The 15,925-nt window shown below is 53.3% G+C and overlaps 1 protein-coding gene across 16 annotated transcripts in view; it reads right to left on the bottom strand.

The window, feature by feature from the left end:
* EPS15L1 (epidermal growth factor receptor pathway substrate 15 like 1) overlaps positions 1-15,925 on the bottom strand; it is an 89,792-nt gene that overhangs the window by 8,275 nt on the left and 65,592 nt on the right. For 6 of the 16 annotated variants that reach the window (XM_019736823.3, XM_074337986.2, XM_074337987.2 and 3 more), the window contains 2 exons: positions 10,305-10,437; positions 7,943-7,990 (listed from right to left, as the gene is read on the bottom strand). The exons of 3 other annotated variants lie outside the window; for them this stretch is intronic. In XM_019736823.3, the coding sequence (XP_019592382.2) occupies positions 7,943-7,990; positions 10,305-10,437 (181 nt within the window). Of the gene's footprint in view, positions 1-1,065; positions 1,145-7,942; positions 7,991-10,304; positions 10,438-11,510; positions 13,629-15,925 lie in introns of those variants that run through there. 7 more of the 16 variants (XM_074337982.2, XM_019736828.3, XM_074337990.2 and 4 more) reach the window with 3 other exon arrangements.

Genomic DNA, 15,925 nt, shown 5'->3' with positions numbered 1-15,925 from the left:
GGGGTGGCTGGCTGGCTCAGAGACCCTAAAGTCCTGGAAGACTTGCCCTGAGGAAAGCGCCAAACCACAGGTGATGAAACTACCTGAGGTTTGCTTGTGAATACACACGTGTTCTCACGCAAAGACACTGTATGTGTGTGTGTGTGTGTGTGTGTCTCTCTCTTGGGAAACCCGCAACAACTTTTGGTCCCAGAGAGATGGGCCCTCATCTGCACACTGTGCCAATGTGAGAGGACTCCCAAAGCCACAGGCAGGGGTGCCCTGGGGGACAGTATCCAGAGGGATAGGGATGCAGGCTTGTGTCACACAGGGAAGAGATGCTGACCTCGTGATCTGGCCACCCCGGCCTCCTGTCCACAGCGACTTCCACCGTCCTGACTGCCCTGTACTGTCCAGCCAGCTAGTCTCTCTCACGCCTCTCCCTTCCCCCGGCACCCTCCGCAGGGCTCACTCCTCCCCTGCAGGCTCCCCCACTGCCTTGGTCACCTCCCATGGCACTGACTTCTATCCTGGTCTAACCTCCAGCTCACCTGAGGGTCCCTGAGGGCCAACTCCATGTGGGTGGTGGAGCTCAGCATACTGCAAGTGCCAGTAAATCCCACACCACCCCTGGTGCCGGCCAGCCCTCTGGGGTCCTCGTGGACTGGACCCTCCTGAGGGACTCAAAGCTCTTTGGGGGAACAGCTCTGGGAAGCTAGGAGGAAATAAAGGACATCGGGGCTTCCCTCCTTTGCAAGAAACAGCAATACTCACTGCTGCACTCTTGGGCTATTTTTGTTTTTTACTCAAAAATAAAATGATGATGCACCAAACAGCAGAATTCCAACATGGGAAAAAGTAAGAGCCGCTAGGACAGGCACAGCCCCTGGTTTTGGGAGCAAGTCCAGGGGGGCAGCTGATTTCTGGAGTATTCCTTGCAGGGTCTGGTCACAAAAGGCAGATATCTGAGAGGGATAAAGACGTTCGCTAACCCCAGCCAGGGGTCTGCGAGTTCAAATACATCACCCACTTCTGTGCTTTTTTCTTCTTTTCAATTATGAAGAATTTCCTCCCTTGGTTTGGAGGTTTTTCTTTTTAATTCCTTTTTTTTTTCTTGGAGGGGGGTGTTAAGAATCCAGCCGGCTGGGATTTGAAGCTGAGGTTTCTGACAAGCAAAGAGATGATGAAAAGGATCGTTCACATCAAGAACTGTCCATGCCTGGTTTTGCTGTTGCTGAAACCATTGTTATTTAGAAATCATGACTGTGTTAATATGAAACCAGGGCACATCAACTGCTCTTGTTTTCAGAGGGGAAAAAAAAAAAACAACAACGGTTTTTTCTCGGTTGTCTGTTTTTGTGCTTCGACATGAAGCTGAATTATTGGACCTGACACTTGCAAAATTGGGGGCGTTCCTGGTTCGGCTGGCACTCTGCTTTCTGCGGAGCACGGCTGCCAGGACGGCGCAAACTTCCCTTTGCATCCTCACTTATTTTTAGCAGCAGCACTTTTAAAACATTCTGGGTCTAGTTCCTACTTTTATGTAACCACTTCTGCTAATTCCTTCATTGTTTTTCCGATTTTTCTGAGATGTAGCTTATCTTAAACGTGACAGAGTAACTTTTTTGCCTCCGTGTCCCTGAGCAAACACACGGCCCAGTTTTATGCCTGTTCAGTCGGAGAAAGGAAGGCTCAGGACTGAGGCATGGTTCAGAGGAGGGAACAAAGATCTTGAGCAAATTGGTACAAGAGCTAATCAGGACGGTGCCTGGCACGCACGGCTTGGTGTCCCCTCCTTAGATTTCTGCTCAGGGAACCACCAATTCCTTAGGGTAGCAGAAGGCAATGACCTAAGTCAAAATAAACAGAGAGACCCCGCTGGGGGCTACCGCTGCTGACTTGGTACCCACAGTGATTCTCCAACACTCAGTTTTTCATGAACAGGAGGAGAGGGACGCAAGATTAAAGAAAAGGCAAAATAGGGCTTATTTCAAACCGCAGCAGTTTCAACAGTTACCCAAGCGGTGCACCGAAACCGCACACAGGACTGCCTTCAGCAAAAACAATATCAACCCGATGGTTTACCACAGTGTGTGCTGTTAAAAAAAAACTTGGTGGCCGGCTCCACCCTTGGTTAAATGTCTTTAATTCTCCTATTTCTTAACTTCTTGAGGCTCGAGAGACCCCAGGGCTGGGATCGGCGAAGTGGTCGGGGCCAAGGCAGTGACTCCAGAACGAGTTGCTAGGCAGCAAAACTCCCAATTCTGCTTTTCCCAACACGCTTTTCAGGAAACCCTGGCCAGGAAAGGTCCCCGAGAGCTGGCTCATGGGAAAAACAACGGAACACAAACACACACCCACCCCAAGTTTCAAAAAATGTGAACACTGAGAACTCTGAAAGAAGGCGGGTTCTCGCGTTCGAAATTTTTTACTTAGGAGGCGAGTGCGAGGTTTCGGGTGATTTAGGATCTCAATATTATCTGATTCACAAAAATATCAAAAATACATGTGAACGTGTATAGTAGTCATCCCAACCAAACACTTGCTGGGTTGTGCTTATAAAAATTCAGGGCTGCAGTTGGAAAACACAATTCTGTAGATGAGCGATCTATACAAAAACAACAAAACAAAAAAATAAAAAACAAAGGTTTGTGGTCAGGACAGCTGCCCCACCTCAGCTATTACCCTACACAACAGAGGACGTTCTCACAACTGCCATTTATCCCAATGTGAGGTGTCCACACAACTGTCACTCATCCTACACAACACGGGTCGTACACACAACTGCCATTCATCCTCCAGAACCTGGGACTCCCACTCAACTGTCACCCATCCTACACAGCACAGGACCCCCACAAAAGCGTCACCTGTCCTACACAATAAGGGACGCCCACACAACCACTAGGCTTCTGCGAGTCACACCACACAGGAGAGCTGAGGCTGGGGAAGGGGCATTCCTCGTTCCCTTCGCTCCTCCCTTCCCACTTCCCACACCCCCAGCAAAAAAGCTGAACTGGGGGGGCTGTGGGAAGGAAGAGAGAATACAGGCTGTCCAGGGAACAACCCTTCACATTTATAATCATCTGGCAACTTTTTACTGTAAAAGCTACAGAACACGAAGCCATGTTTCCTCTGGCTCCCACGATGGTGGGCCGTGGGAGGCGAGGTCACCCAGGACCATCTCACGGGCCTGCAGGTGAGGAGTCCTGCAGACCCAGCCCTGTGCTCACTGCTGCACACCAAGAAGGTGAGCGGCAGATCAAAGCCGTGCCAAGTAGCACAGCCCCGCAGATAAAATCTGAGGTCCCACCATCAGAGCGTTGAGATTTTCCACTAAAAATATTTACCGAATTTTAAGAAAATCTGCTTAATGCATTGAAAGGAACAGGATGAGGTTTGGTTCTGAATTGTTGAGAAAAGCTGAACAAATATTTACTATTATCCACGAGGCTCCCCCACAACGGGAGTGTTTTCCACCCTTTGGGAGATGCCTGCGGGGCTCAGAGGTCATGGAAACCGCACCGGGTGATGAGGCCAGTGGATGTGGGGTCACCCATCATCAGACAGAAAAAGGGAAACAGCGGGGGGGGGGGGGAAGTAGCCATAAATTTTGGGCCCTCTAAAGACAAATACTCGTAAGAGTGAGAAATAAAAGCTGCAAGGTTTCCACAAAAGGTTCCTATGACATTTATAAGAAACCTGGTGGGGGCTACGTTTAATTCTGTAGCTACGCCAGGGAGGGGGCTATGTGATTCACAAAGGAATCTACAAATCCCAAGTCAATCTTTGTAACTAAAAGAATACAGACTTTGGGGCTCACGGTTCCGCTTTTTGAAAAATCACACTTGTTCTCTGATTTGCACCTTCGACACACTCTGCTGGAGCAGCCCACGTGCGTGTGCCAGGCCGGCTGCCTGTGCGGGGCGAGGGGCCTTAGGGGCTGGGGAGCCAGAGCCACACAGCAGCCTACTGGGGGGGCCCAGCCTTTGTTCCTCCCGCAGAGCACCGACGCGCCACCTCTGCCCTGGCGGAGAGGCGCTGTGCCCACATTTAAGATCACCCAGGTGCCACACGGCGGGTCTGGAAGCGATTAGAAGGCAGGTGTGCACGGGGGTGCAAGGTGCAGAGGCCACCAGCGGCTCCCCTCTGCTGTGGGAGTCGCTCAGGAGTCAGGAGAACCTGCAGCAGAACTCAGGATCCCCACACACTCTGTTTATGGCCATCCCCCTCCCCATCGAATACACAAGCTGTTTTTCAGTTGACAATGGTGGAGGGAGGGGGGTTGACTCAGTGCTTTGAATGTGAGAAAAACAAGAAGAGATGACGGACCACGTTCACCTCATCAGAAAAGCAGGGGCCACACAGGAAGCCCCTTCTTGGGCCCCCTCCCTTGCTGTAGGTGGAACCAAGGGGCTAGGGGAGGCCTAGCGGCAGGTACACAAGACCCCCACGCTGTTTGGGGAGGGAGCTGGGGGCAGGGAGACAGCTCCTGTCTGTTCACACCCAGGCTCAGATGCAGGATGGGAGTCTGAGCTCCCAGGGCCTGCAGCCCCCTCCACGGCCGTTCAGAAGCCCAGCTGGTTGTGCCAGCTAAGCCCTGACTCCTGGGTTCCAGGACCCCAAGCCGGGGCATCTGCACACCCAATGAACAACAGATGACAACTGTGTCACTCAACTCCCACTCAATCTACCTTTCTGGGTGCAGGAGGGTGGGTGTGTGCTAAGATAGGCAAATGCTTCTATTTTCAAATTCAGCCGTCTTTGCAGAACAGAAATTCACCCGAAGAACAATCCATCTCCAGGCATTTCACTTGTAAGAGATTGAGAGGAAAATGACGTTTCTCCCCCTGCTGGGAGTAGGGGCCTGCGGCTCTGGAGCACTTGTGATCAGGGGGCACACCTAGCCTGGCACAGACCCTCCCAGTGGGCAGGAAAGGTGGGCTTCAATGGCTGGCCAGAAGTACCGGAATTTTCCAGGCTTCTTGAGCTGGCAGCGAACCACTTGTCCCATTCTAGAACTTCACATGTACCCACCAAATTATCTCTTTGAAATCATCGTGGGAACGGAATTAAAGTAGTTAAGTTCAAGGCTGAGGTGCTAACCGCACGGCTCAACTGGAGAAGCCATTTAAAAAGTGGATCTTGTGCAATAAACAGGTCGGGACCCACATTGGTGAAGGACGACCACCCTGGTTTTGCCCAGGCCGGGACTTTCAGGACACGGGCAAAGCCAAGTGCACAGCAAGGCTGTCATCAGGCAGAAACTCAGGGCTTCCTCTGTGACCATGTCCCCTTTGGCAGCTCCCCCAGGACACTCAGGGTGACGGATGAGCAAGCAGGCTGGCCCTTGGGTGGGCGGCAACCAGAAAACCGCCCAAGAGAAAGAACCAGAAGCCAGTCATCCTGTGTGGAGTCCACAAACAGGTGGTAGGAGGGGACTTGTGTTCTAGGGGGAAAATGACTTTTTTCTTTTTCTTTTTTTTGATAATCGTTTGAATCATACAGGACACGGGTTGAATAGTATCTCGTTTGCCTGGGTGCATCAGAGGGATTATAGGAAGGGGGGAAAGGGGCAAAAAGACCTCATAAGTGTGTGCTTGGCTTTATTCTGGGGGTGAAAAGGTCATTAGCAGTAATAAAAGGACAATTAAATTGGGGAGAGGTTAAAGGTGACTGGCTGGTTAGTGGTGAAGGCGTGCTAGCTGGTGTCACCCGGGCGCAGCAGGAACCGCAATGCAGGGCTGCTCTTGCAGGAAGTGGCAAGGGTGGGGCCGGGCGCAGGGTCCCGCTATCTGTCGCACGAGGCCCAATCACTGACACCCACACAGCCATTTCCTGCACTTGAAAAAAAATCTGTTTCTCCCTTTGCAAATCAACAACTTTTACCTAGAAACTCTTCAGCGGTGAGTTCTGACTGATCTCCATCTCTGCCCGTTGCAGAAAATACACACTGTTTACCTGGGGAGGTGTGCACGCGCAGACTCTAACTGACAGGTTTCGGCAGCTCCTGATTTGCATCTGCCAGGAAGAAACCAATTCTCTCGACCCCAAACAGACACCTGCTGATTACTGAGTACCTTGATAGACCTTTCTAGAAAAGACCTGCAGGCACAGAGAATTGAGTGACCAAAGCCCATGAATACCCCAGTGGGTGATTCCATCGTCCCCGAGGGCACGCTTTCTGGCTGGGGTCAAGAGAACGGAGCAGATGACCAGCCATGGGCTGCTCCAGTTACATGAGCATGACAGCAGAACTCTCTCCTGGGGAACCTCAGCAAGGTTCACAGGGAGAGGGTCCCCCACTGTGACTGCACAGGCTGACACTTAAATACGTGTGTTTATCGCATATCAATTAAAGCTCAAGCAGGCTAAAAAAAGCAAACAAAAAGTAATTCCCCTGGAATGTGAAAACTGCAGCCTCTAGTGCATGCAAAACACCACGTGTGACTCCAAACCAAATGTGCATTTGATCCTGCACAAGCGACATCGCTAAGCTTTGCCAGAGAGGCCCCTGGAGCCCTCTTTGTAGTTCAACTGCCCACGCTCTGACTTGACTCAACTGCGAAGATTTTTGCTAAACTGCAGTCTGGTGGGGAGAAAGGATCCCTGATAAACCCTGCATGCATACAGCCCAGCCTCCGTCTGTCCCGGGAAAGGAGCCTGAGGAAGGGGGACCCCGGGTCCTGCGCCAGCACCCCGGGGCGGGTTGGGTGATGCACGGCACGCATGTCACATCATGGGTAATCACTGTGCAGGGACTCTACCCACACGGGCACCTGCTAGGCCAGCACTGGTCCTGTGCTCAGGCGGGGAAGCTGAGGCTCAATGAGGTTAAGATGCTTCCCTGAGCCTCTCAGGGAGACGGTGGCAGGAGCAGCACGTGAGCCCCGGCCCTCGCTCCAATATCCGGAAATCAGCCTGATCTAGCAAATGCCCTGGGTCCTAGCAGCACGGGCAGCGCAGCAGCTGCAGAGAACAACATCACATTCACCTACCCTGGCCTCACACGTGGTGCCAACACTACACACAGAGACCTGGCAGGTTCTAGAAACTTCTGGGCCCCTTGGAGTGGACAAGCCTCAGGTGAGAAAGTGGCAACCTCAGACCTACATCACATGCAGGGTGGCAAGATGTCGGAAAAGCCCATTCTATCACCTTGGTTCCTGTGAGTGCACGTATGAAGCTGCATGTTTGGTTTGTAAGAAAAACCGCCATCAATGGGCAGTCTGGATAGTCCACTCTGTTCCACAGGGTCACAGCTCAAACACCAGGGCCCTAGGCCCTCTTTCCCACTCAGCCACACTGGGACCGCTGCCCCGCCATGTGTCAGGAAGGCCCCTGAGTGCAATCACGTGGTGCTGCCAGGTGAAGGTGGCCGCGTCCGAGTGCTGGCCACATGGCCTCTCCAAGCAGGAAAAGGCCGGGTCAGTGAGAGGAGAAAAGCACATTCCATGCCCTCACTTTCAAATTGTTGGACTTTATGTTTTCTTAAAAACAAAAACAAAAAAATAAACAAACAAGAAAACCCCAACACTCGGACATGCTGTTGGTTGCCTCCCATCTTAAGCAGCCAAGAGAACACGAGGCATGCCTGGTGTTTTCATAACCAACACTTTGAGCAGGACTTCCCCTTCACTCGTCTGCCAACCTGTCCTAATAACCAGGCAACCTCCGGGATGCTCCCGGTTTAAGAGCCTCGCTCCGTGCGGTATAGATGGGAAGAGGGGCTTCAATTCCCTCGACCCGGGAAGCAGCATGGGTCAGGTACCTTTCTCTGCATCCCCAAATTGCCGAATGCTTGCCCTCAAATGCAACTCATAAAAGCGTCAACTGTTGGGCTGACATCGAGTGTGCCTGCATCGCACGGCTTGCGGTTTCCACGGCTAGTGTTAGAAGTTAGTACGAATCACAGCAAAACGCCACTGGAAGCGCTCAGCTGACAACCTCCACAGTGTGTACCTACCACCCAGCGGCGTGTACAGTGCAGAGCTTTTCTGTTCAGCCTTCACGTCTAGGTAAGAGAATCAGATGAAAGACATTTAGGCCTCTCTGCAGATACATCCTAGCTGCTCACAGATGAAACAGTGCGCACGCGTTGACAGTTTTCCACAGCACCCTGAACCTCATAGCCTAATTCTCATGATAGCTGTCTTATGGGGGTGGGAGGCCCAGGCGGGGGCAGGTCACCAAATCCAGAGCTGGCCCCGCTACCACCTTGATGCATGACCTTGGGTGGCCCATGTGACCTTTCACTTCCCTTCTTCCGGTAAAAAAAAGGGGGCCTCACATTGCCTATCCTGACTGCCCTGAGGGTCTCGGAAAATACCAGTCCTGTGACTGGATGTGAACAGGACCCGGGCTCCTTGCAGCCAGTGGCAGACGATGGACGCAGCAGCCCAGGGTCATGAGCAAAGGCAGCCTCAGGCCCCGGGGACAGGCCCAAACCTCCCCAAGTGTGGAGAGCTCTCTAAAAAGCCCGAGCTCTGAAACCAGCTCCCAGGAGGTTACCCGTCCCATACTATCTAAGTGCATGGCACACTGAAAAAAGAAGCCAAAATGGGGAGGGTAGGCTCGCAGAGAGAGACCCGAGGGAAAGGACATTGAGGGCAAGTTCAAAGCAGAGCCAGCAGTGGTGCAGGTAAGGGGAGGAGGCCGAGGTGGGTCTCCAAGGAAACTGTAGAATGAAGCTCTGCCCCTGCTAGCCAGTGAGGGGAGCAGCTCTTCCGCGAGGCCCAACAAGTGCTGCCCTGCTCTGCGGGTGTGTGCATGTGTGTTGCATGTACATCCACATGGGAGCCTGTGCAGTGTGCATGCAGGTGCATGCAAGCACTGTGAGAATGTGTGCATGTGAGGGTGCATGCACGTAGGCATGTGTGAACTATGCATGTATGTGTGTGTGCACGCACACATGTGTGCTCTGGCTCTCATCCTCAGGCAAAGTGAGGGGGCCTGATGCCATTCCATCAGGAGACAGTCACAGGTCTTCTGAGAGCCACTACCTGTGTCTACGGTACACGCAACTTCTCACAGATGGAAGGGAATTCCTCTGTTGTTTTTGCTTTTCTCCCCCGTTTTATGGTAAATGCCTTTGATGTGTGGCTGACAGAGTGATCTCTACGCATCTGTTTCTACTCACAGTTCACTGAAACCCTGTTATAGATCCACCCAGCCCATGGTCGGACTTTCTCTCATGACTCATCCAGAAGGAGGCCAAATTGGGCTCTGCAGGTGGGGCGCCTGTCCTCCTGAGAGAAAGCCCTGGACTGGGTGACAGGAGCGGAGAGGCAGCATTTTTTAAATAACTTGCCCTCTGTTTGTCTCTGCTGACAGGTGGAAGTCGTGCCTTGCACCTGTAACTAGAAAGCTCGGGGACCAGCAATGGTGATGCAAAGTGGAGCCCTTGGGGAGATTGAAAGGAAGGAGCAGGCTCGGGCAGGAAGAAGGAACAGAAGGCAGGACCGAGGGAGCACTCACAGTCTAGGGACAGTGTAGGTGAGACTCTGCCTGGAGACCAGTGAATGAGAGATGCACTAGCCAGGGTTCCGAGCATAAGGAGGGGGATGGGCAAAGGGGCTGGGAAATTGCACCGAGTCCCTCTGCTGCTTTTGAGGCTGATAACCTGGCTATGGGCCCAACACTATCACATAAGAGAGATCCCACACGTGACTTAAAAGTGCCCAGAATCCTCAGGAGGACCCAGGCCGCGGCTGAACGAAATTGCAGCACCATCAAAAGCCAGGTGAGGCAGAGCCTGCAGGAAATCCCTTGCTCAGAGCCATCTGCTGAGAAGGCTGGGACGGAAGCAGAGTAACAGGGAGACCGAGCCATCCTGCCTCCTCTCATGTCAAACACAGCCAAGGAAGACCCCCACGTCGACCCCCACCCCGAGTCCTTAACCAGTCTGGAGGCACTGGATCGAGGGGGCCGCCTCAGCTGCCGTCCTCACCCCTGGGCCACCCTGAGTCAACTTGGGAGAAGCTTGCTGGGGTAGAGAGGACGGAGGGGCTGCACAACCTTGAGCACATCTCAGCCAGGGGCCATGCGGCACCTTTCCTGGCACCCAGGAGGGCCCTGAGCCCTGGGCCTTCCAGAGACCATCCCAGGCCCCACATAGCCCGGCCCACAGGACAGGGCAGGACACATGCTCCTGGCACACACCATGAGTAGACTGAGGCAACTGGGCAGAGGGGAGACCCTCTTGCTCTGTGTGCAGACCTCATAGAAAAGCTCTACTCTGGGCTGGTGAACGAAGTGGGGCCCTCAGTCCCCCGCCGTCCTGTGACAGTGGGCAGGTGGGCGGCGGTGAGAGAAGAAAGCGTACTGACCGCTGGGCGGTTTAGGCCGTGGCGGAGCAGGTTTCTTCGGAGGCAGAGCAGGAGTGTCCTGTTTACTTTTAAAGGGGTCATCGGAGAATCCTGCCCCTCCAAAGGAGGAGGTGAAAGGGCCAGAAGGTGGGGGCTGTAAAAGAGGACACGAAAGAGAGGCAAAAATAACTGTTAACACGGAGCAGCGGACGTCCACCAAGCTGACGCTCACGTACCAAGAGCCTGGCGAGGCCCCACCCTCTGGGCTGTGTAGTTCAGCCCCTGCTCAGAGCCGGGGTCTCTCACAAACTCCCACTTTCCTCCACCCTCAACAGCCAGGGTCCCCTGGCCTGTGCAGGACGAGCTGGCAAGCACACAGAGCACACAGGGCAGGTGAGAGCAGCCCCGTATCATGAAGGTCTCGTGTCGTGGGAGGGTGCTCCCGCCACACATGCTTTTTTCACCTGCACGGGATGTGTTTCATGACCCCAGGGTCCCCTGGCCTCTGCTCATGCTTCAGAGATATGTCCCACCCTCACTCCCTTCACAGTGACAAGCACCTCCAGATGAGGGTCAGAAAAGCAATAGACCCTCTCTGTGCCCCCAGGGGCCATTGCCCAACTAGTGACTCAGGTCAGAGCCCACCTTTGAATACCGGGCCCACCCCCACAGCTGTCGCCAGGGCAATGGCTGCCTCTGAGGGTTCTTACAACCTCTGGCCCAGACCATCTCCCCACCTCTGCCACCTCTGTTCCTGCCACCAAATCATCCCACTGTCTCAAACCCAAATCGGACCACATCACCCCAGCAACAGACATGCATGGAAGATGGGTGGGTGGGTGGACAGATGGCAGACGGAGATGACAGGTAGGTAGGAGGTAGGTAAATGTAAGTCAAGATTACAGGTAGGTGGGTAGGTAGGTAGATGGAAGGTAGAGATGACAGGTAGGTAAGAAGGTAGGTAGATGGGTAAGTAGAGATGACAGGTAGGGAGGGAGGCAGGGACGGAGGGAGGGTGGGAGGCAGAAGATGACAGGTAGGTGGGTAGGTAGGTAGATGGGAAGGCAGGTAGCACTGCATAGCCCATGATCCCATAGGTAACCTCCAAACACTTCAAAACACGAAGGGCCTTCATCACAACCCCACTGCCTAATTCTTTGGCCTTACCTCTGCTGTCTCCCCCGTTCCCTCCTGAGACTCCCTGGTCCCTGGGACCCCTTGGACCCCCATCTCCAGGCCCCTGTGCACATGGAATCTCCAGCTGGGGAGCTCAGCCTGCACCATCCACTGGAGTAGGGTTTCCAGGCGGGAATTCCCACCCGTTTTCAGGAATTTTTTTTTGCTTTCCCGTTCCTGAATCCTGAGAAAAGTTGATCGGGAAAATCGGCTCCTTGAACCCAGTAATACCCACAATGGGAAATAAACATACTACTCACAATGTATTCCTTAGACATTTTTCCTATTTATCGCTAGGGTTTTTTGGTGGGAATTCCTGCCCATTCTCGGGAATTTTTTTTGCTTTTCTGTTCCCGAATCCCGAGAAAAGTTGGCCGGGAAATCGGGAAGATCGGTTCCTTGAACCCAGGTGTTTGGTAGCATCGGCCATCACTTTGTGGAAACGATTCATCGTGGAGAACAGAAAACAGTTTATATCTCAGGATTCGGGAACGGGAAAGCGAAAAACATTCCTGAGAGCGGGCGGGAATTCCGCCTGGCAACCCTACACCAGAGTCCCTCTTCTTCTTCAAAAACTGGCTGGACCTCAGTGCCACAACCAGAGCTCTCGTGGACACCCCTTCCTGCCAGCTGTGCCTGTGGATGTCCCAACAGCACCCGCGTCATAATGACACACTAACGGGTTTCCAGGCCCAGCCCACCTAACTGGGCAGCCGGGAGGGCAAGCACAAGCCCCCCTCCTCTTCTCCGTGGCCACTGAGAACAAGCGCAGGTGACGGGGCAGCATGGCTGCTGGCCGAGCCTACAGAAGCAGTCACTACCCGCGTGCAACCCCACCGCAAGCCCCTGCGTGGCATCGGGCACAACACACCCTCACTGACGGGCAGATGAGCCATAGACAGGCCAGCTCATCTCACACGATGAAGGGGCCTCGGGCACCTTCTACAGGCGTAGGGGACCACTTTTACTAAAACAAAATAACTAGGAAAACGTAGAGCAAGGGGATACATAGCGACAGCAGTGCCCCCTTAGCCACGGTTTCAGTTACCCCTGGTCAGCCGCAGTCTGACAATATTAAATGGAAAATTCCAGAAATAAATAATTTGTAAGTTTTAAATTGCACACCGTTCTGAGTAGTGTGAATCATCTCTTTGTCCAGCGTCTCCACCCTGTAGACGCTCCCCGTCCGTTAGTCACTTGGTAGCTGTCTCAAGTGATTAGATTGACTGTCGTGGAATTGCAGGGCTCATGTAACTCTCATTTCACTTAATAATGGCCCCAAAGCACAAGAGCAGTGATGCTGGCAATTCGGATATACCAGAGAGAAGCTGTAAGGTGCTTCCTTTACGTGAAAAGGTATGCATGCACAGGAATAAACACAGTATATGTAGGATTCGGTACTATCTGTGGTTTCAGGCATCTACTGGGGTCTCGGAGAGTGTCCCCCATGGTCAGGGGGAACTACTGTAGTAGAAACAAAAGGAACTGGTGGAAACCGGTAAAAACACTAACACTAGTTCCTCACAGAGCGCGGTGAGATGTGTGGCAGGGTGGGGTGGGCTACACACAGCAGGAGATGGAGAAAGGGGCAAGGAGGGGCACTTTTAATTCTGCCCCCTGTGGGGCCAGCCTAGGGACACACAAAGCAGGAACACAAAGTCCACGTGTGGGACTTGCTCAGACAAGCAGGACGAGAAGTGGGGAGAAGAGCCTGCCTCCCGTCGGCCTGTGCGGCGCTCCAGGATCCATCACTGGGGTGGGGCGCAGCCTCCTCTGCCTCTGGTATCTAGTCAGAGACACTAGTCTCGGGTGGGGACAGGCGGCCAGCCCACGGGGAGGAGGGGCCTGCACGCTCAGCTGACCCCACGGGCCCGGGGCCGCCTGAGTAGGAGATGCGAACTCTGCTGCTCTTCTCACCACAGCGTCCCAATGGCCTTGGGAGGGAGTCCTACTGTCACCACTTCCGTTTTTTATACACAGGGAAACTGAGGCACAGAGAGGCGATGAGCCAGCCAGTCACACAGCACCTCAGTGGTGGAGTCAGGGTGGGAAGCCACGTCGTCCGCCTCCTGGGCCAGGGCTCCTGGGCCCTGCCCTCGGCTGCTGGCAGCCTGCCCCCCAGGGTGGGTCTTGGGCCACATTCTGGGCAGAGCGTCCCTGTCCTCAGGCCTGTGAAGGAGACACACGTGGATGTAGACAAGAGGCAGAGCAGGCCGAGGGGTCAGTAGGCAGAAGGCCCCCGGGAAGACGGGGACCTGCAGCTCCCCCAAACTCATTTCTCTGCCAAGACCACCCTAGCTCTGAGTGAGCGGGGCTACTGGGCAAGGAGGTACCAGTTTCCACAGCTGCTGCTCCCCTCTCCCAGGCTCTATGGTCACTTGTCCCCTTTTAGGTACAGAAGCTGGGGAGTCGCTTTGCAAAATCTGCCGCTCAAGTTTCTGGAACACCTGCCAAGTCAGGCTGCAGGGCACGGTGTCAGGGCTGGGATCTGGAGACCCTGCCCGGCCACCTACTAACAGCCTCGGTGCCTCAGTCTCATCAGAGAAGTGACAATAATGACAGGCCCTAGCTCAGGGTTGTGGCCAGAACACAAGAAGGTCACATGTGGCTCCCGGGCAAAGTCAGCACAAGGACAGTGTGGTCATTATCATGCCAAGGATGTGAATGTGATTAGAATTCTTTCAGACGCCAGACGCTGCAAGAATCTGCAAATATCCCATCGGCTCCAGCACTTGAACTCTGCTGCTCCTTGTTACCCGCAGAGCCTTTCCCGGGAAGGGGCAGCATGAGAGCTGGGGTGCGGTGACACCCTGCAGCTTAGCTTTCAAATGGTGATTTAAGGTGTTGTCTGGGAAAGAAGAATGGGGTGGGGGCAAAGGAGATGCAGAGGGAGGGAACTTCTGCTTCTGCCGTTCACAGAACACGCCCTGGACCTGGGGCTCCTGTGATATCACCACAGCCTGAGACAGGCAGGCAGGAGGCAAGACCATTTTCCTAGCAGAGGCAGTGTGACTGGCCCTGAGGCCCCCTCGTGGAGCCCAAGGTGACAGCTCTGGGGAAGGGGCACAAAGGGATGCCAGGAGCCCTCTTGATCCCGCCCCTCCAAGACCACCTGATCCACGTGCTGCTGGGGCCCTCCCGGCTGGCTGGGGACACCATGGGCCAAGCTGACTCTGCCCCCTCTTCTGTTTAAACGCACTGAGCCAGGTGGCCACTCCGACATGAAAGGCTTCCAACCGTAAATGCCTGGTATGCCTACACCAGCAAATTATATCACTTCTAACACCAAAAAGCCAGCATCATTTCCGAATCCCAATTTTCACAACTTCAAGTTTCCCAAGAAGTCTCCTCTGGGACCTGATTCATTCCTCCTCAGGCTGTGGCTTCAGGGAAAGTCACTATTTTTAGAAGGTTTTCAGTAAAGCCAGTAGGGGCTCTCTGGGCCGGCCCAGAGTGAAGTGTGCTCAAAAAAAAAAATAAAAAGAAGAAGAAGACAGAAAAGTTACTATGAAAAAGCAGCCCTAAGAGAAATGTGTTTGGGGTTCAAAAATAGCCCTAAATAGAAATGCATAGCTTTAAAGGATGATTGAAAAATGACTGAGAACGGACTAACAACCAGCCCAGTTTCATAGATGGCCTTCTTTCAGGGGAGAGGGGTGAAATAATTAAGCTGGGCTCTTGCTTTTCTTCTCAGATGCTCTCTGAAATCTATTTGGGGGAAAATTTGTTTTGAAACCAAGGTAACATAGGCTTGAATCTGTCTAGAAAAATCTCTTTGGGTCTGGGGGACACCTCCGCTAGAACTGCAAGTCTGAAGAAGCTCCCAAAGGAATCAATGGAAGTCACATCACTGGCTGTCACTTTCCTTCAGCCAAGCAGTGGGTGGACAGCCCTGCTCAGATGGGGAAAAGCTGGAGATGTAAAAAAACAAAACAAAACAAAACAAACCAAACCAAGATGCCAAAAAAAAAAAAAAGAAAAAAGCACCTTTTTGCCACTTTACTTTCGTTTCCCTCAGCATTTTATTTATACACACGATGTTGTTCTTGAAAAACAGAAAGGGAACCAAAAGGGAAATGCAGACCTACAGAGTTAGGGCTTGGTATTTAGCGGGACCAGTGGCACAAGATCAGAACGGATGGGATCGTGGAAACAAAACAATGGGTACTGGAGACAGATTTTCCACAGCCCTGTCCAGCTCCATTCCCTCCCAGCATTGCCAACAGGAAGGGGCGCTGGCTCTAAAGTCACAAGTGCACGTGTGTGTACGGCCTGATGGGGACAAGGAAAGGGAAACTAGAATTACAAGAAGGAAGCGCAACTTTAGGTTAGAATGGGCAGAAAGACAGGAGAGCCCAGGCTCAGAGCTGCCTGGCTCTGGGGTCTCTACAGAGTCGGCCTGCAGGAGGGAGGGGGGCCATTCCGGCCGTCAGGGCCCCCCGGCTGGCCGTCCTGCCTTGGCCTTC

The sequence above is a fragment of the Rhinolophus sinicus genome, chromosome 15 (genome assembly GCF_057876585.1).
Source record: "Rhinolophus sinicus isolate RSI-liver-muscle chromosome 15, RSI-T2T, whole genome shotgun sequence".
Lineage (NCBI taxonomy): Eukaryota > Metazoa > Chordata > Mammalia > Chiroptera > Rhinolophidae > Rhinolophus > Rhinolophus sinicus.
The sequence above is the reverse complement of the archived record's forward strand: the minus strand, read 5'-3'. Positions and strand labels throughout refer to the sequence as shown.